Source organism: Protopterus annectens, chromosome 17.part0 (genome assembly GCF_019279795.1).
Source record: "Protopterus annectens isolate FY-2018-M chromosome 17.part0, PAN1.0, whole genome shotgun sequence".
NCBI classification, from domain to species: Eukaryota; Metazoa; Chordata; order Ceratodontiformes; family Protopteridae; genus Protopterus; species Protopterus annectens.
Genome location: NC_056751.1, coordinates 282031639 through 282053197, shown reverse-complemented (window position 1 = coordinate 282053197; position 21559 = coordinate 282031639). Strand labels below are relative to the sequence as shown.

General features: G+C 39.2%; 1 protein-coding gene across 1 annotated transcript in view; it reads right to left on the bottom strand.

The window, feature by feature from the left end:
- LOC122791854 (ADP ribosylation factor like GTPase 14 effector protein) overlaps nucleotides 1-14448 on the bottom strand; it is a 183598-nt gene extending 169150 nt beyond the window's left edge. The window contains 1 exon segment of the mRNA XM_044059829.1: nucleotides 14156-14448. Within this exon segment, the coding sequence (XP_043915764.1) occupies nucleotides 14156-14257 (102 nt within the window). The 5' untranslated portion in view covers nucleotides 14258-14448.
- Nucleotides 14449-21559: the final 7111 nt, after the last annotated feature.

Sequence of the window (21559 nt, the reverse complement as noted above, 5' to 3'; positions counted from 1 at the left end):
CTTGAATTGAGCGGAGAATTTTTCTTTGTAGTAAGGGTAATTAGTGTAGTGTAAATACACAATTTAATACAACAAAAAAACTAACCTTGGTAGAATATGCCAATATCACATCCAGGAGACCGATCAGGTAGCTGTAAGTTATAAACCAAGTTCTGAAAACAAAATTACCGATAGACTAAAAATCCCAGCAAACCTTGGATCCTGGTTTCCAAACCAACTTCAATAAATGAAACTACGATTTGGCTGTTGGTGGCTGCAACGCTCGTCAAATGCAGCTGATGAATAGCGTTTTATAAAAAAAACAACAAATTCTCTCCACTCAGACTATTTCACCAGTACGTTGAATAAGAGTTGTAGCACACAGCAATTGCAGCCACTAATGAACAGTACAACGTAAAAAAGGAATTGTTGTAATAACAAAGGATGATCAAGTATGTATAAACTCCTTAATCAAACAAATTCTTCTTTATAGTGATGGTAATGAACGTAGTGTAGCTACACAAAATTGCACTGTTATACGACAGAAAACGAACCTTCTTGTTGGTAAATGAACCAATATCACATCCAAATGATACAGTAACACCAATAACAAATATTCTATATTAAAGATGGCAGATAAGAAAAATGGTGTGGCGGGGTGAAAAAACAAAAACAGTCCCTCATTATGCCAGAGAAAGTCATGCCCTCTGAATATCTCCACTTAGGTGGGGAATTTAGGAGTTCCTAGATCATTGGACAAAGCTAGCTCTACCTCCTGAGGCAGTCGCATACAGTGCAGCTGGGAAAGTAAAGTAAATGTACAACAGCAGATGTTCAAATGCTCACTGTTGCTGTAGCTTTAGCTCTCTCCCTTTATAATTTTATATATACACATATATATATATATATATATAAATAAAATAAAGGAGTAGCTACTGCAGCAGTGATCATTCAAATATCTACTGTTACATTAAGTAGAACTTGTTCTTCATATTGATCACCACTGCAGTGGCTTGATCACCACTGCAGTGGCTTGAACTAATGTGGACAGATTACCATACTTAATTATATTTCAGAGGAGGAAGAAGGGTCCAGAAGCCCCAGAACAATGGGCCTAGCAAAGCATGACCTAGAGAAGGAAACAAGTTTATAATGTAAGAGTAGGTATAGAGAAACAAGTAGCAGCTTCTAGAATGCAACCCTCTCCAAAAAGCCATAATAGAAGCCAAGGTCCTTGCTGAGTGGGCCTTGGCCCTGCCTGGAACAGATTTGTCATGGTGAGTATAACAAAAGGTAATGGCCTCAGACAACCATTTGGAAAGTCATCTGTTTCGACACAGTGTGTCACTTTTTACCATCACAACACAAGACAACCAACTGATATGAAAGATTTAGCTTGGTGAAGACATTACCAGAGTTGTCAGTGGATATCCAAAGGTATGGAATACCCACTTTCCCCTCATTTTTAGGTTCACAAAATAAAAACAAGGAGATGGATAGTCTGGCTTAAAGTCAACACTGGCACCAAAACGGATTAGGTCACAAAAAGTAACCCTGTCCTTGTAGAAAATGAGGCAGGGTTGACTCACCACAGAGCTTGCAACTCTTGATAGCTTTGACCTCTGCAACTCTTGATAGCTTTGACCTCTGCAACTCTTGATAGCTTTGACCTCTGCAAGGTTCAGGAAAACTGTCTTCTATGGTAAGATCCTCAAGTCAGCCAGATTAGCTGGTTCAGACGAAGAAACTGTTAGCTTCCAATAGAAAATTTAGATCCTGAGGAGGTCCCACCAGCTTACGTGGCAGCCTCTTACGCAAAATTCCTTTCAAAAACATTTTGAAAAAAGTGACCGCCTTGAAAGGAGGATCCATGGGCATACATGCAGAAATGGCCGGTTACTTATCTGCCAACATTCATTTAAGGCCAAATGATAGTACCTTGCATAAATATTGTAAAACCAGAGAACAAACTAGCATTGAATGAGTGCTGCTTATGTTACTGGCACCAAACTAGAAAACCTTTTCCATTTGCTAATATGATTTTCTAGTAGCAGGCTTTCTTGCTTCCTTTAGTACCTGCACATCCTCAAAAAAAAAAAAAAAAAAAAAAAAAAAAAAACAGGTGCCTAAAAAGGAATTAAGACCCTATCATCCAGGCAGTCAACTGAAGATGACTGATGTCAGGTGTATCAAACACCCCAAATTCTTCAGAGTAGATCCATTCTGTGAGGAAGCTTGTGGTAACAGTCCCTGGCTGCTTCCAAACAAAATGAGAACCCCTGGGTACCATATGGAAAGGCATACAGGAACATTCCTGCCCAAAGAAGAGGCACCAGTCTTCCAGGCCTTCTTGCATGGAATCCTAGAACAGAATTATACCAGTTGATTGTCCAGACAGGAGACTCCCTGAGGAACCCCCCCCATAGAGAGATCAAATCTTGATGGACTAGTCATTCAGGTGGGTCTGCCCTGGTCCTGCTCAGCTTGTCTACCAGATAATTTTGCTCTGACAGAATACAGGATGCCTGTATAGTGAAATTGCATTGTGAGGCTATATTCCAATTTAATATGGCTAGTCTGCAAAGGGGGTCTGACCTGGTTCCCCCCTTGCTTGTTGATGTACCACATCACCATGATATTGTCATCAACCAATTGAAGATGCCCCATAACAAAAGATAATAGCGCCTTGAACAGGGCGCATTTCCTTGATATTCATGTGCTCGTGTCTGTCTTTGGAGTCAGAAATCCCCTGCACTTTTACCTGTCCTGAAACTGCTCCCCAAGCAAAGTATGAAGCATCTGTGATGACAGACTGCCTTGGAGCAGGGGAGACCTTGATTTAAAGATATCTTGTCTCCACAAAGTGATTTCTCTTATGACAAACCCAAGTACTAGGATCTTAAAAAGAAGGTGTTGATGCCAGGACCAAAGAGATGCCAGTAGACCAAAAATCCTGAGGTATTCCCCTCACAGAATCCTGAGGTATTCCCCTCACAGTAACAGAAGTCCAAGTAGAAAACCATGGAAATATATCTGATCAACTTTTTCCTGTGGAAGAAAAACTCTTTCAACTAGGTGTCTAGTTGAACTCTTTCAACTAGGTGTCTAGTTGAGATCCCTGGAGCACAATCCTTTGTGAAGAAGTTAAGGAAGACTTTTGAAATGTTCTCTTGGAATTCCAGCTTGTGCAAGAGATCTCTCACCCAGGACAGATATACCTGAAGTGTTAGACTCTGCAAAGGTAATGTCAAATGCAGAAAAATGCAGACATCCTGAAGCCTGCAATGACTTATAACTGCAGCTAGACACTTTTGTGAACACTCCTGGTGCAGTGGACAGTCCAAAGGCAGAGAACTGATAAATGTAATCTAGATAAACAAAACCTTAAGAAATGCATGAAGTCTGGATGAATACGACTCTCTGGAAGAGAAAATGGGCCAGGGTGGGAGACTGTCACTTGAATAGTCATTCAGACCAGTGTGGCGCCTTTTTGGAACCTGCTTACCACTTCCTAAACATCTATCTACCCGAATTCTGTTGAGGCTGTTTTATTTTGTTTTGCCAACACTAGCTGGGGAAAAAGAAAATCCGTTGGACAACTTGAAAGAGCAGGAGTGAAAAGTCTTAGATTTCCTGGATCAGCTTACCCCTTTCACACTTTCATCACCTCTGCAGCAGAGGGGCCAAACAATCTCTACCCAAGGGAGAATTTAAGAGGTTATTTTTATCAACTGGGAGGTTTTGAGAATGCAGCCAAACAAACCTCCTTAAAACTGTACCAGTAGCCATAGCCATGGAAGGTCTATTAGAGAGTCACACACACTGCAAACAATGAGTAGTTACCTGTACAATAAAGGAAACTGCAGATAAAACATTCCTCATATGTTCACAATATATGTCAGAATAAACTAACATACAAGCCTGTCAATTCAAAACTCTGAAATTCAAAGTTGCAAAAGTATAGACCTTTTTCCCCCATACACATCAATAATTTTCCCATCCTTCCACGAAAGAGCAGGATTGGAATTACCGAAGTGCTAAATGGCAGAAGAGTCAACCAAGGCAACAGCTGATGGGTCAGGTTTGGGAACAGTGTATAAATGCATCCCATCTGCCTTTTTAGAGACAACTAGCAGACAATCCGGAAAACTGCAAGCATTAAGACATACATCCTCAAACATAAATCAGACATGAGGAATCTTTATAGGTTCTAAAAAAATCTCTGCAACAGTACTTCGAGGAAAATGAGAAACCTCAGTTTTCCCACTGAAAAACACTGGAACATTCTATCAAGACTAGATTGGATACTAACTAGCAAACCATATCACATCCTTCACTCTGGCTGTCGCCCCGACTCCTTAAGTGATCACCACCCTAATTATCAGGAAAAAAAAAAAAAAAAAAGAGCAAGTAAATCAGTATGAAGCAATTTAACCCCGACAACTTTATAAGCTCCCTAAACCACTGCAACTGACTACCACAGAAACATGGAAGATGCTATCCATTTCAACAAAAACTTCCTCTCGATACTAAACATGCAAGCACCTATCAGAAAATCTAACTATGCCCCATGGCTAGAAAAAGAAACAAGGTCGCTATTAATAGCAAGATAAGCATGGAATCAGTGGTATAAAACAAAAACTAATACTGCCAAACAAAGCTAGCAAGAGCTCAGAAACCAAGCTAAAAAACAGATCAAAGACAAAACAAAATATTACGCTGAAATCCAAACTAAATGCCATAGAAATCCCAAAAAATTCTGCTCACCAAACCAAAACACAACACACAAACACTTCAACCAGGTAAACCAACTACCCCACAACCCACCACCTCAAATAAAATAGACAACATAGCTACCCAATTCAACAAATACTTCAGTCAATAATAGCCCTATCCAAACAACCAACCTCCACTATACTAGACAGACCAACTCCCAATGAAACTGGAACTACCTTCTCTATTCACCCAGTCTCAACTAAAAGAGTAACAAAATGCTTGCTAAATTGAAACCTACAACACTAGCCGCTGACAATTTACCACCTCAGTATCTAAAAATAGCAGCCAAAGCAATATCATACTCAGTCTCCATACTGATAAACAGATCCATGGTCGAACAAAAAATCCCTACCTTATGGAAAATATCCCATATAATTCCCCTCCAGAAAGGCGGTGGTTAATACTGAACTACCAACCAATTGTTATCTTATGCCCACTGTCCAAAATATTAGAAAGACTTGTCCACACACAACTCATGTACTATCTTCAAACAAATAACCTATTAACTCAGTCTCAACATGGTTTTCATCCAAATCATAGTACAACCACTGCCCTTTCACAGACATAATAAAACACAGAAATAATCACAAATATATATCCTCTATTTTCTTGTGGCCTAATGGTTAAGGTGTTTTGCCTTGCAAGCACAAGGTGCAAAGTTTGAGTCTCACAAAGGATAATTGGCTATGCTTAAAATGGCTCGCAAGGGCAGTTAGCTTAATACTAATCTATGAACGTGGTGTCCCACGGTAAACCGTTTTCCACCCTTTCTTCACTAAGCTTTTCCCAATCCTCACTTGCCTGGTTACAAGACTACTTGACTGATGTCAGCAAGCAGTCAAGACTAAAGCAAGAATGCAGAAAGAATATAAACACTTCAAATTTGGTTCAGTAAATGAAAGCAATTCACATAGTTTAACAAATTATGCTGATAAATGTGAAAGACAAGTGCAAAAGGTTTGCAAATTAGGCAATACAGACGATTGTGTTAAAAGATTTCTCTGTCTCACACACAGTATGACTATCAATGTAGTGTAGCAAAAAGTGTATTAAAGAGTGTGCACTAAAAAAATCTTAATATCATCAATGACCAGTGTAAAATGATAGTATGAGGTCTGGAGCAACAACTAGCAAAAATAACTGCTGCATATTTTATCCTAGGTATGTAAAACAAGTATATCTGCATCTGTCCCATAGTTGCCATCTTAAAATCTTTTTAAACTACATTTCCCAAATTTCAGTGGGACATTAGTGCAGCTTCCTGTTCCAGTTTTAGAAATTATAGCAGTGCTCTATAGAGCACTGTACTAGCATATGTAAAGGAGTAAGGAACTTCTGACTTTACGTTTAGAACAAAGTGGATGACAGTGCAGTTTGTTAAGAAATCAACAGTTGACCATTTTGTCCCACCCCCACTCCTTGAAGGTTCAAGCACAAAGCACATTCTGGCTTACTATTAGGACCGTGGAACAAGGGTACATGGACCAAAAAGCTACTATTCAGCTGTTAAACCCATTCTAGTCCTGTATATAAAAAGGTTGTATAGGACAGTTTTTGATGCAAGCATGAATGATCTACTGCTTCAAACAAACAATCTTGAGATCAGCAAAGATATACCCTATTAATAAGCTATAAATCAGTGTTAGTATTTGGATTATGGTTTCTAATAGATTAAATCCCAGACCTAGAAAGAAACCATGCTGTATGTCAGTTAACATAGTTCAGAATGTATTCTAGAATCTGATCATATAATACTTTTCGCAAATTTCTGCCAGAAGGCAAATATTACTAACAATAATTTGCAAATGAGGGGTTGTTTCTACTTACAAAATAATCAAATTCAAGAATGAAACCAAGTGGTCATGATAGTCAAGTTAAATGTAACTGTCAAAAATCTGACAAACCATTACCTAACAGAAGAAAACTTTGACAGATGTTTGTGGCAAGAAGCCATCAGAACTGACAATACTTCTCCCAAAACAGTGGCCAAATTGAACAAAGAATTTCTAAGACCCGTCCAGAATGCGGGTACTCACTACAGCCAGTTACACTACCAAAAATAAGAGCTGTATGTTTGCCATGTCAAAATAACAGTAAACCCCTGAAATCTGATTGTGTTCTTATAGCTAAAATATTGAAAGAAGATGCCATGGAAAATAGACGAAGATGGCAACAAATATCTCCATAAGCAGGCAGGGGTTGTAGCAACTGATCTTCTGATCTGAGGTTCATTAGCAACTTGCAGCATGGAAATGCAGTTTACCAGTGGAAACGCTATACAGGCAACACTCCACAAACCCATATCCTTTTATTTGTTCCAACCTACACCTGCTCTTTGGTACACCTTTACCACACAAGTCAGTTAAGCTCAGACCATCTGCTATTAGGAAAACATCCTCCTACTGGTTTCTAATTATACTGATAATGATTTCAGGATTTTAAGTAAAGCAAAAGTGTTAGCATCAGACACTTGCATAGAGATTCCGAATCAAACCCTGAAGAGATTTGGCATAGACACTAGAAAAGGAGACATGCAACTCACACATACATAAAGGAACTTGGGTGAGGGCCTTCAAAACAATTAAGTACAAAAACGGAGATAAGCAAGAAAATAGAGTTATGAGCTTAAGTTTGAATTGAGTGTTAAGCAGCAAGAATCTGCAAATGAAAGACGCAACACAAACTTTATTCTGAACTACCCTTTCAATAAAAGGGTCCACAAAAGGAAAGAAAAATTAACACACAGGACAGTACCCACTCAAGGGCAAGGGTGGCAACAGCAATAGCTAGGTAAAATCTGAAACTGAACACAAAAGAAGGCTTCCAAATGTGAAATGTAGCAATTGACCATGCAAAATTCTTTCGTCAGTCACTACACACATCAAGATAAAAATACATTCACTTAAGATGCGCTATAACTCACTTACTTCAATGAATATTGGCACAGCACATTCACCGCTTCTTAAATGAAGTTTTGAGCTGCATATCCTAACACTTTAAGGAGAACGCATCAATTATGCCAGTAATTAACGCTTGAACCATGACACCCACAGACAGATGGAATAGTAGAGAGAGGTTTAATACAGTATATTAGGTAGTATGATATCAGGTACTAGTGCCCTCAAAGGAAAAATTGCTGGCCAAACTGCAAGGGCCATTTAAGGCAATTTTAAAATCAATACAGTAAGAAAAGCCAAAGAATAAATGTATCACAATTGCTTTGAAGCAATGCACGTCAGCCCAGAACTCTGCAGGCAGCAGTTCCTAAAGGACAGGCTAGGCTGTACCCACCTAGAGTACAGCTAGAAGAATCCTTGTCAAAAAAGTGCAAAAACAGGAAGTCAGATTTTTTTTTGTTAATAAAAGGAGCAGTCTCAGACTGATTAGAACTCGCTACCGCAAACAGAGATGCACAGTAGAAAGCAAAAGCATTGCTTTTTTTTACTACAAAAGCTCCCTCAATGTTGCACACTGGTTATGCCAACACTACCAGTTTTATTAACACAGCCACAACATTAACACAATGCCCATTAAAGAAAAGAAATTACAAGAACAGTTGGTTAATTTTGGTATTTGCACCTATTGGAGGGGGGGCACTGCTGCCTCTGAATCCCCCACCAATAAAATGTATTTTCATTTTATTTCCTTCAAAAGTATTACAATGAGGGGAGGGGCGACCGGGAGAGCAATAATACTCCCCTTATTATGTGATTAATCCAAAACTTAATCAAGAGAAATACTGCCATGGGTCCATTCATCCATGACCCCTTTTCCCATTTTTGCATACAGGATCAGAGTGTCACGTCAACAGGGATTCATACAGAATCGAGGTTCACACTGCCATGGATGTTCTTCCATATTATAGTTGTGCGCGTGCACCCACCCCATGGCCAGTTTACTGCTTATAGGTAATGATGCCAAAACTAATTAACTAAAAAAGCAGCAACACTACAGTCCCACACTTCAGAAGCAATGATGACAGTTAAACGGTCATGTTAAAAAGTAATTAGACAGCTAAATAAAATGGTGAGAAAACGATGCAAAATTCAGTGCATACATGCCATGCAGAGAGCATGTGCAGTAACCCATTACTTCTGTACTAAATGACAGTCTTAGGAAAGACAAGTATTCCCGTCAAGGCAACTGTCAATTCAGTCCCTGTCTACAAGCTGCATGATTGCTGGAAGGTGCATCTTAATCTTTACAATCACCCACAAAAATACGCGAAAGGACCAATTAGTATGTCAAATACAATAGTAAACTGGTGAAGAGGAAGACTAAATAAAATGATAGTCACAATTTGTATGTAAAGTTCAAAACATGCACAATCTAAACATAATAGAAAAATCACAAAGTGCATGGAACAGACCTATGTTAAGTCTCAAAGCCCAACAAAGTATCAAATACTGCTATAACTTTACGAAACTGAATGGCACTTCAAAGTTTTGACAGTCATCTTATACAGACAACAGACAATGGTGACAAAGAACCCACAAAATTCCAGATACTTGACACAGGGCTTAACAAGATGACACTAAACATGCATTCTGTAATCCTAATGGTCTCTTTCAATATACAGTGTTACCATCTGACCATCTGAACCCTGGGCCAGTTTGAGGGTCTATAATACACCACTGAACACTTAAAAAAGCGAACTATGATTAATAGACCCCATGTAAGCGAAAGCTTGCAATGTCGAAACCTCAGAACAGCGATTATTTTTCCAAGGGGAGAAAAAAAAAAAAAAAAAAAAAAATCAACGTTCCAAGAAAAATAAATAAAAAACTTTAAAACATTACATAAAATGGTGGGCTGTGCCCCCCCCCCCCACTTAAATATACCAACTCAGATCACACTACACTGCCAAAAACGGCAAAGTAACTGAAGCGACCAAGCAAATTCTTCCCCAGGGAAATAATTCGCTTAAGAGACGCTTCACTGTTTTGCCTTTTCGCTTTTATGTTCGATCAAGACGCATTAGACAGAATGTGTCTGCAATCATGTAATAGGAACCCTTTTCAGGGGCTGGTGGATAAAATGTCAAGGGCAGTTCACCCACCAAGGTTAACAAAAACGTAGGAACAGCAAAAAATGCTCACAGTGCACAATTACTATAGTATTTTACTACACTCTAACATATTACAGACTCCCCTTGCCAAATAAACTATTTTTCTCCCCTCCTACATATGAAATAGTTGGGGTGGGGGCTTTGCTGGCCCTGTACAAGTTCTGGGAGAAGCAAATACAACTGCTAACCATAGCTTTCAACTCTTCCTGATTTTGCCTCACAGTTTTTCATCTCTCCTTAAAAAAAATGATTTTGGCTAAATCAATGTAGATTACAGGCAGTCAATAATGCCAAGCAAAGTGTTATACTTATTAGTGTTATGATTTTTTTTTACTGCTGATGTTGGGCCTTTGCATTTTTGAGGTGTGCACTACTAAAGCTTGGCCACGTGCATTGTTTTTGTGGTTATGCCACAATACCATTTACCACACCCATACTTGGGAGTGCACAGCTTGACAGGATTTGAGGTGGTGGCAGATGCATGTGGCAACATTAAGCCATTAAGTACATTAAATTACACAGAGATTCAGCATGGGCACTTCGGGTGCAAAGAGAAAGGGTTTACTGGTGAATATTATGCCCCCTTTGGCATGCAACTGCCCAGACATATGCAACAATTGGAATGCCCAAATAAATACCTTAGTAAAAGAATACAGATACTAAACATGTTCTACATGGACCAGCTCAAAGCCCCATCACTAAACTTGACATACTACAGAGAGCGTATCTGGCATACAAGGAATTCTCCGACCTATTTCTGATGGACTGACTGGACAGAAACAAGCCAAATGCATCACAACTACTCTAAGGATCTCTTCTGCAACATCAACAGAATGATTTGGAGGAGCACTGTATTTCACAGAGGATACAGTCTTTCTATACATAAAAAAAAAACGTCCGGGTCTACTTTTCAATGCAACTTGGATCTATGGTTGGGGAACAGAACCTTTACTCCAGAACTGCCCATTGTACAACTAATGGATGGATGCAGCTCCTAAATGCTTTATCCCCATGAATGGGTCCCCTCAAATTATCCATGGTATCATCTCAGTTAGTCATTCTTATTAGGGATAATATATTATTACCGACCATGGGATGGGTAAGGTCAACCTATAACCAAATGGGATGGGTTATCGAGCACAAACAGGGAAACTGCCAGGATTAAAATGTCCAGAAAGCAGTACTTGCCTAAGAATATTAATGGGTACCCTTTCCAGTTAACACTGCCAATCAAGTAATTCCTGCCCACTACAATCTCTTAACATGAGAAATCTGTTCAAAGCCTAAAATATTGGGTGGACAAAGGCCCAAAAATAAGGGCAGGTTTTAAACAAATTTAGCGTGCATTTTCTAAAGGATTTAAAGTCTGAAACTCAAAAGTGTGTCATTATGCAGTTATGTCAATTCTCAGTAATGTGCTAGAAAAAAAAAAAAAACAATTTATGCGAAACGGAACAAGACTGAGGCGAAAATCTAGACAGACAGTTGAGAGACACGGCCCTCCAAATATTTAACAGACAGACAAACATCTGAAATAAAATAGATTTCATTTCACATTTGTTAAACTGGGTACAATGCTGATCCCACTGAACCTATTTCAGGCTCATCCCAATAAATAGATCATTTCACTTTCTACATTTGTTAACTATCCATACTAGTCGGATTAACGGGTCACACTCTGAATGCATTCCCGTGAAACAAAACAAAAACGGACGTAATATGGTACAGTAGTGAATTACCGTAATCCCGTCGAGACAGTAATAAACAACCCCGCCGGCGTAATTTAAGTGCATTATACAATGACCCCCCATTAATATTCCAAAATGTGCACACTGATTGATTTACAACGTGCACGCTGACCAGAGTTATAGTAATGGAAAAAGGTCCAGTCGCAAGATCTCCGTTGCTGTTAAGGAGTTTAACATAGTGAAACAGCTTTAAAAAAGTAACAGAGATCTTCCTATAGCCGTTGCTTTCTTTAAAAGGTGTTTCACTATGTTAAATGGGTTTAACATAGCGAGACACTTTTGCTTTTTTCAAAACTGTCTCACTATGTTAAACGGGTTTAACATAGCGAGGCAGCTTTAAAAAAAAGCAACGGAGATTCTCTGTTGCTTTTTTAAAGCTGTCTCGCTAGGTTAAACTCCTTTAACAGAGAGTTTGTAAAGAGCAACGGAGATCTTGTTTTCTCCATTGCTTTTGCTCATAACTCTGATGTACTGCGTAAGCATACGCATGCACAGTACATCAGAACTGCCGCAGAATACCAGACAGCTGCAGAAGGGCAGCAAGGAGGCATTATATACAATGTCATTATTTAAGAAAAATATTTTTTTTCTTAAATGTCACTGTATAATAGCAATAACCCACTTCTGGGTGTAGGTAATGCTGGATTGACCCACGGTTGTCTTTGTTTGGCCACTCGGGCATCACCCTCATGATCAAACCACACCAACCGTGAGTAAATCCAGCATTACTCACACCCAGGCATGGGTTACTGCTATATTAACCCACCACAAGAGTTTGCGCAGGAATGGGCGTTCCTGCTGCGACTGACATGCGGGAGGGCGGAGCCATCCCCCTCCTCTACAATTATTAGCGCATTCAAAATACTTCCAAAACTACAGGAAAATACATGTACATTGGGGGGGGGGGTTAAGGGTTAGCAACCATTGTGACAATTCTTGCAAGCCAGGAAATACAGTTTCTTACTACCACCCTATATCACAATGGGATGGCATAATACTAACCAGCTGAAAGCGACACCCATATTATCATGTATATAGTTTTTTCTTTCCTTTCCAAATGTCTACCTAAGACATATAAAAATAAGTATTATTTTCCATCGTAGTCTGCTGACAAATATTGCCATTCCACTAATAAAACATTCGGGTAGCAATGAAATGAAAAGGCCACTGACATGAACACTGCGGTTCCAATAACCAAACATTCAGATAACAGCAGAATGAAAGAGACACTGGCAGAAATCCTAGTTCCACTAGTAAAAGCATTTAGGCAACAGTAGAATGAAAGAGCTACTAATATAAGCTATGCGATTCCACTAATAAAAGCATTCAAGTAACAGTACAATGAAATGCCATTGACATAAACAATGCAGTTCCACTAATGAAAACATTCAAGCAACGGTAGAATGAAAGAGCCACTGACACGAACGCTCTTAATCTTCCATCGCCAAAACGAGGACGCCTTCATAATGTGGATGGTTAAAATATGCTGGTTTTACTAAAAAAGAACCTTCAATGAACGGATATGATTAATTTCAATTTACCATGGATTTCACTTAAAATAATTCTTAACACTGAATGTGTGACAGACTCTTTCAATGTAGAACTTTGAGGAATTTCAAGGAACATAAACTTTAAGACCCCCAAATGAGTCAGTACACAAGTATTTTGCAATAAGCATATAATTACTGTTATACGTACATTAATTTCTTTATAATTCTGCTAATCTGGTTGTAGGTCTATATTACCTAGGTTTTTCGTGGCATCTTTCAATCAAACAGTGGGCGGTGCAATCAAACTGGTCGCAGGCGAGGTTTGGGCGGGGCTTGCTACTGCGCATCTTGTGGGTCAATACATTGCAATTTCGCCGCCCCGCCCATTGCCAGCCCCGATCAAAACATTACACGCCCCATACGTTTCAATTAACAGAAACTTACTACCTGTCAAGGAACACAGACGACCGTTTGAAAAAAATGCCAGTTAAATGCGCGTGTATATGCTTAAATCATTTTAAACACAACGGGTCATCAAAAATTGGGCCAGTGTCAAAAAGCAATCAAGATCATTTCCTTACAGTTCCCAGAGTACGCTTGCGCATCTGGCACGTAAACGCACATATTGCAACGTTACGTGATCAAGGCTACTCGTTAAAACTACCGGACGAATAGTTTTCTAACGATTCTAAGCACGCTGATCTACGATAAATATCACAGAGCTAATCCACAGGCGAAAAAAATAGGTCATCGATTAAAGGCAGTTCAACAAAAAGAATATACCTAGCTTAAAACATGATGGGGGGATAGGGCGAACAAACACCCTGTACCCATCTTCAAAATAGTAAAATGATGGCCTGACCTGGGTCTGATCAACAGCACAGTACAAATGTTTGGCATTTTCCTGACAATAAAGTACATAGCAACAAATAACAGACGTGTATGCTAAACTACAGGACTCCATTCCCTTAAAAATTGTACTCTTAACGATCAACAAATGTATGCATTGTTGTAATTTATAGTTACTGTAATAGGCAATAACCATAATGGCTGAAAAAAAGCGAAGAGACAAGTACCAAAACATACGCATCTACCTTTCTGGTAGGCATGGCAAACTGCTTATCTGACGTTTCTCCCGGAGTCTTTCCGCTAGTATCTTCACTTTTCACCATCCTGGAAGAATAATGTTTATCCATTAAAATATACCGATTCAAACTACTCTGCAGCCCATCCGTCACCACTCTGTAAACTGCGACTCACTGTTAAGCGCCATATCTATGCGTCCAAGAAACAAAAAAAAGGTGAGAAAAGGAGGAGATTCAAACTTCTGCCATTAAAATCTAAAGCCCTCCTCTACTTTCTTTTACGTGATTGGGGCTGCGCTTGTCCAATGAGAATGAGCATGGATGTTAGTTGGCTCCCGTAACCACTTTCGTAAAGGAGTAGGGGTGGCGACTGAGGAACGTCCGTACTTCAAACGCGCAGTGGGTGCTGTTGTAACATATCAAATGTGTTCGGGATAAAAAAATCTAGAAATCCTTAAAAATACATCGTAGCTCTTAACCTCTTAGTGCACGAAACAATGACAAAAATAATCAGGGACGCTTTTGAAAATATTGTTGCTATTAACCTGATAACGCCACAGAATTATACATATGAATTAGCATGCATTTTATTTTCTGAAGTAAATTAAATTTATCTCTAATTATTATTATTAGTTATTAAACGTAATCAAACTTTTCTCAAAAAGTTGTAGGAGGGGCAGATGCATTTCTGAGTTTAAAAAAGGAAAAAGACGGACAGATGAGAGCTATGGTATACATGCTGAGAAATAAACCACACAGCTTGACCTTTCTTGCAACATTTGCTCTTCTTATTAAGGAAATTGCACAAGAAGAGTGTGTTCTGTTTTATACACATTGTCATGTTTCAAAAATAAATAAAGAATACCTGTCAAATGTCTCAGGTTTTGCCTCATATTTTGCTCATACCATCGTAAAACGTCTGCTTGTCAGTGATAAACCACTGGGGTTTACAGTCAGTCAGTAATAGCAGATATTAGAATGTCATACTTGTTTAAAAATAGATACTGATGCAAAACATTTTGTACTATTAACTTTTTAAAGTGAACTACACTGATACACAATACTGTGACTGATTTAGGGACCTTGTCCCTCGGTATGTTTGGCTTGAACCCTGATTCGTGAGCAAAGACTTTGAGAGCTATGACAAACATGAATACATAATTCCTAACTCCCATTCCCCACTGCTGATTTAGGCATAGCACTATATTTTTTTAACTTACGATTTAGTGTTGCTCCTCCTGTATATACATTTTCAGCATTACCCATTTAAGGGTGTAGATTTAGCCTTGTTTCTCCTATATTTAGCTTTTCTTCATAAAATTAAATACACTTAAGGGTACATCATTATTAAATAATGAAGTAAGCTTATACAAACACTCTTTATCCCTAACGATATGACATGGATTACATGATGATTTTCTGAAGAGTAACTGAGAATACAAAACAAAACCCGTTAGAACGGTGCTACTCAGAAACCAAGAACAAAACATAAATTGACTTCGAGGGTCACACACTGAGTAACAGACAAAAGTCACGCAACTATAAAAACAAAGGATTTATTAAACAAGTTAAGCGGTTCTGAAGATGTTCCAGTGATACAATAGGGATGAAAGTGCTTAACTTGTTTATTATACCATGAACCCCCCAAAACGTGCACGCTGATTGGCCAGCATGCCCGTTGTAAATCGAGTTATACTAATGGAAAAAGGTCCGGTCGCCTGGACTTTTTTCCATTAGTATAACTCGTTTTTTTAAAACACTGTCTCGCTATGTTAAATGGGTTTAACATAGCGAGACAGCTTTAAAATAAGCAACGGAAATCTCCGTTGCTTATTTTAAAGCTGTCTCGCTATGTTAAACCCATTTAACATAGCGAGACAGTGTTAAAACAACGGAGAAAGCAAGATCTCTGTTGCTTTTTAGTTTAGCTATGTTAAATGAGTTTAACATAGCGAGACAGTTTTAAAATAAGCAACGGACATCTCCGTTGCTTATTTTAAAACTGTCTCGCCATGTTAAACTCATTTAACATAGCGAACACTAAAAAGCAACGGAGATCTTGCTTTCTCCGTTTGCTCACAACTCTGATGTACTGCGCAGGCGCCGCAGTACATCAGAACTGCCGCGATGCCAGACATCTGCGGAAGGGCAGCAAACAGGCATTATACTATGCCATTATTTAAGAAAAGTAATAGTTTCTTTTCTTAAATAATGTCATATAATAGCAATAACCACTTCTGGGTGTGGGTAATGCTAAATTTACCCACGGTTGGCTTTGTTTGGTCCCTCGGGCTTCGCCCTCGGGACCAAACCACGCCAACCGTGGGTAAATTTTGCATTACCCACACCCAGGCGTGGGTTATTGCTATAATAAACCCTTTGTTTTTATAGTTGCGTGACTTTTGTCCGTTACTCCGTGTGGAGCTTATGGTGTTTTAAACCCTCGGGGCCCATTTATGTTTTGTTCCGAAAAATAAGATGGTTCTAACCTTTCTGTCTTCTATGATTTTGTATGTATGTGTGTGTATATATATATATATATATATATATATATATATATATATATATATATTTCATCCACGTGATTGATCGCGCAGATTATTGAACTGCTGAGCAGCTGCATAAGCAATCGTAAACGCTGGTAATTGCAAACTGCCAGTATTTTTTTGTGGAATGCATGTTGTAGGAATTTATTTTTCCCCCGATGTATGGCGGTTTGGTGAATGCAGGAGGGTTTGCTCCAGTAAAAGACACTTTTCGGTCTTATTTTATTTTTTTGTTTGGCAAGTTGATTTTTGATCGGTAGTAGTCTGTTACTTTGCGGGCGGCCATGGTGGTGCAGCGGTTAGTGTTGCCACCTCACAGCAAGAGGTTCTCCGGTTCGATTCTCGGCTGGAGTGCCTTCTGTGCGGAGTCTGCATGTCCTCCCTGTGATCACGTGGGTTTCCTCCTACATCCCAAAGTGGATTGGGCACTCTAAATTGGCCCTAGGTGTGCATGTGTGTGTGCCTTCTGTGGAAGGTTGGGTGCCGGGCTGGCAACTTGACACTGTAAAACTCCACTGCCAATCATGAGTGGACAGGTGATCCGCTGTGGCGACCCCTAACTGGGAAAAAGCCGAAAGAAGTAGTCTGTTACTTTGTATATCGCTATTAGTATATATATATATATATATATATATATATATATATATATATATATATACATATACATACATACACACACACACACATATATATATATATATATAGTATATTATATATATATATATATATATATATTTATATACATATTGTTAGAGTTTGGGACCTTGGAAATAAGGTGCATGCTGAAGCAGAACCCAGTTAAACAAAGTTCTTTCTATATAGGTTCATAGGTTGGTACTGGGCTATCGCCCGAAGGCATATATTAGTCCAGCCACGTTGTGCGGTATTCACCGCCCCTTTAGTAGTTCCCTAGACCCTTGTACTAGCAGCTAGTACCCTTGGCCCCTATCTAGTAGTGCTGTTGGTGTGATCCGCGGTGTGAACTTTCTGTTACCCATCCACTCATCAAGGTTCCTCTTGAAGAGTGACAGTGAGGGGCTCTGTCTTATGTAGATCGGGACCCTGTTCCATAGTAAGGGGAGTCTCTGTGAAGAGAATCTATCCCTCCAGCATGTTCTATTCATTGTTGTGTTGAGGTTTATATCCCTAGAGCATGTAGCCCGAGTAGATTTGGTTTTGCTAAGATGGAGCATGTTCAACAATTCTGGGTTGGACGTGACTCTGTACGTTAGACAGAGATTGCCTCTGAGAAAGCGGTATGCAACAGAGAACAGTCTTAGCTTTTTCAATCGTGCTGCATAGGGCAACTGTTTGAGGCCAGTAATCCTCTTGGTTAGGTACCTCTGTAGTCTCTCCAGCTGCTGGAGATGTCCAGCCAGGTACATTCCAATTGGTGCATTGTAGTCAATAATGGCTCTGATGAGGGAAGAGTAGAGGGGCACCATTACATCCTTAGATCTTGATGCGAACCCTTTCATGATCAGATGGGTCACATAGAAGGATTTTCTAACCACTTTGGCAACATGGTTATCAAAGGGAAGCTGACTATCTACTTGGGTCCCTAGATCCCTTATTTCTTCTTCAGATTTCAGGGGATTACTTCCTATGTTGTAGTTTGCGGGTACTCTGTTTTTTCCAAAGGGGATTACTATGCATTTTTTTGCATTTAGCTTGAGACCATGGCTTATGCATATGCAGTTAAAGTCAATAACTTAAGGAGGTGGGCTAATAATACAGACACACAGTTTTCTCTTATGCGAATCATGGCCTTATACATTTGATATTTACACTTTATTATTAAATATGCTCATCCTTTCCTCTCCCTGTAAGCTGTACAATGATCATGATGAGTTAATTTTTGTATTTTGCTCATACTTAAAAAATAGCAGTAAAAGGTTAAAGAACCATGGACTGTGAATAAGAAACCACTGAGTTTCAGTTTAAGATATACAGAGAGTTTAAATAAGGAAAAAATATTGAAAGTTAGTATTAAAGGAGTACAACAGGTTTCTCTAATGTATTCCCAACTTCACGACCCTTTTCCTCCCTATTTACATTGTCTTCTGTAAAGCAACAACAATAAAGCATTTACAATTTTTATAATTCCCCTCACTTCTGTATCAGAAGCCTACCTTCTCATACTGTGATGGTTTCACTTACAAAATGATTCTCTCACATTTGAATAAAGCTTGCTGGAGTCGCCCAATTACTGACATCATCGAGGCCAGGCAGTGCAGGTACTTTTTTTTTTTAATCAGTTCCCTCCCCCAAAGTGACATCACCACAGCCATCATCTGATTCTAACTAAAATAATAAGACCCACCCATTCTGTGATGTCATGGCTCCCTTGTCCTTTCCCCCAGCCTGAGTGCTCAAATACAAGTGCAGGAGATAGGGTACTTCTTTTTAGCATTGTGTTTCTAGTATGCTGTATTTCCCTATTGGAACCTTGTGTGAGTCGCTTTCTGCATCAGCTTCCCTCGTGGATTTATACTGGTGAGTATGACATTTTTTGTAGAAATACATTGTTTGACAGCAAAGTATCAGTATCTCTTTAATGTGGCATCTTCATTTCTCCTGGCTTTTCGGTCGCTTGTGCTGCATAAGTTCACACGTGCATCCAAAAATGTTTAAACATTGCTTGTTTGGGTCCTTCTGACCAAACAACTGTTGTGGATACATGTATGCACTTGGTATTGAACTGTAGCGCTTTAGTACTGTACTTTTTTATATTTATTTGCCTTTGCTGCAGCATTCCAGCTGTTCCGCGTGGTGTTGGTTGCCAGTGGCAATTATTACTATAAAGTTGTCTTCTTTCCGAAGTTATTTTTTGTAACTTTCCTAAAATAGCAGTACCACTGACTACCTTAAAGATTTCCTGTTCAATATGGGTAGTGGTTGTGCCGTCTTGTAATCTGTTCAGTGAGAAGGTGTAATGAAAAAACTTGCTGTCCGTTGTCTGATGCATTAGTCCCACTTCAGTCTGCAAATTGGCACTGTTTTACTCCTTTAATGCCCTGTACTTCTTTTTTTTTTATGTAATTTCCTTTCCTGTGGCGTTCCTTTGCCAGCTGTTCCATGTGGTCTTGGTTGCCAATAGCAACCATTTTTCTTTATGGCTCTGTGATGTCTGAAGTTTTGTGTGTGCATGACTGTGCGATTACGAACTTCCAAGCCATTATTTTACACTCGCTTAGCTGTTTACTTGTTTTTTCTTATTTTATACTCGCTAAACAGCTTAGTGAGTGTAAAGTAATGGCTTGTTAGATTGTAATTGCACACTCACACCGACAAACACTCGATTATGTTGCTGTGCTTCTCCCATCGGTTATTTGCACTTATGAATTTTTTTTATCTAAAATATGTCTCTCTGCAGACATAAGGGTAGTGGGTTTGATTCTTGTGTTGTTTGGGCAGTGATTGCAAGTGCGTGGGAAGAGAATGAAGTGTGTGTGTATGAATGTAGGAGTGCCTGCGTGTGTGTATGACAGAGCGAACAGTAAGGGAATGCATGGAGAGTGTGTGTATGAATGTAAAAGTGCCTGCGTGTGTGTGAGAGAGCGAACAGTAAAGCAATGCATGGAGAGTGTGTGTATGAATGTAAAAGTGCCTGTGTGTGTGTATGAGAGAGCGATCAGTAAAGGAATACATGGAGAGTGTGTGTATGACTTTTGAAGTGCCTGAGTGTGTGTATGAGAGAGCAATCAGTAAAATAAGAAACGCCTGTTCATAAAAAATAAAACGCACCATATTAACACTTTTTATTTACATGCTGTTGTTTGTCTTTCGGCTTTTTCCCGGTAAGGGGCCACCACAGCAGAACTCCGGTCCGCTAATGATTAGAAGTAGATTTTTACGAAACGCTGAGGTGCCAGCTCGACGGCCAACCTTCAACAAAGGCAGGCCCATTTATGCACGCATGTCTTTTGAATGCTACCCAACCATGGGGAGGACATGCAGACTCCACATAGAAGGCACTCCCAAGCCAAGCCAAGAATCGAATGGGAGAACCTCTTGCTGTGAGGTAACAATGCTAGTGCTGTACCACCACGGCATACTAACACTTTTTAAATTACTAATCTTAAAACCCTTAGAAAGGCAGTTATCATTTAAAGAGCCACCCATACAAGGGATTGTAATTTACCATGCCTTGGAAACATCTTACTACTTTTGCGTTTCAGTATGGTGACATGTTGTATATTGCCTTAACTTTATTTAGATTTGGTGACCCCTCCTTCCTTGAACATATATTACCATAAAACTCGAGAAATTATGTATTAAATTTGCATTTCAGTTTAATGTCAAAATTATTTGCATATTTGTAAAACTTGGCTTATAGAATCATTGTTTCTGTGTTTTGCCACAGGCTGCATCATCAAAGAAAATGTTAACATTCAGAATGCCTGGGATATAATATATTATACATCTGAAAATTTCTGCAACCGATCTTACAACCCAAATTAAACTCCTGTATCTTCTAAGACCTTTGTGATTAAACATGTATTTGTTATTCTATTCTTAGGATTCCCCTCCATTTGGTAGTAACCTGCCTTCACATCCATTTTGCTAAAAACAGCACCATTCAATATAATGATAATGTCATCCAAAGTGCTTTCCCTCAGGATGGCTTTATTTACAATACATATATCAATGCTACAGTCATAGTGCAGGTGTGTTTTGGCATAGGCATGGTATGCAATGGCTAGCCATTCACTCCAACATCAAGAACTGACCAGCCATTGTCACAATAGCACAGGCATCTGGTATCCCACGGCAGTTCTATTAATTTAGTTTTGAATGCTTCCAGATTGCTTTGCTCCCTAGTTACTCCTGGGAGATTATACCAGCCTGCTGAATCCAGCTTTGA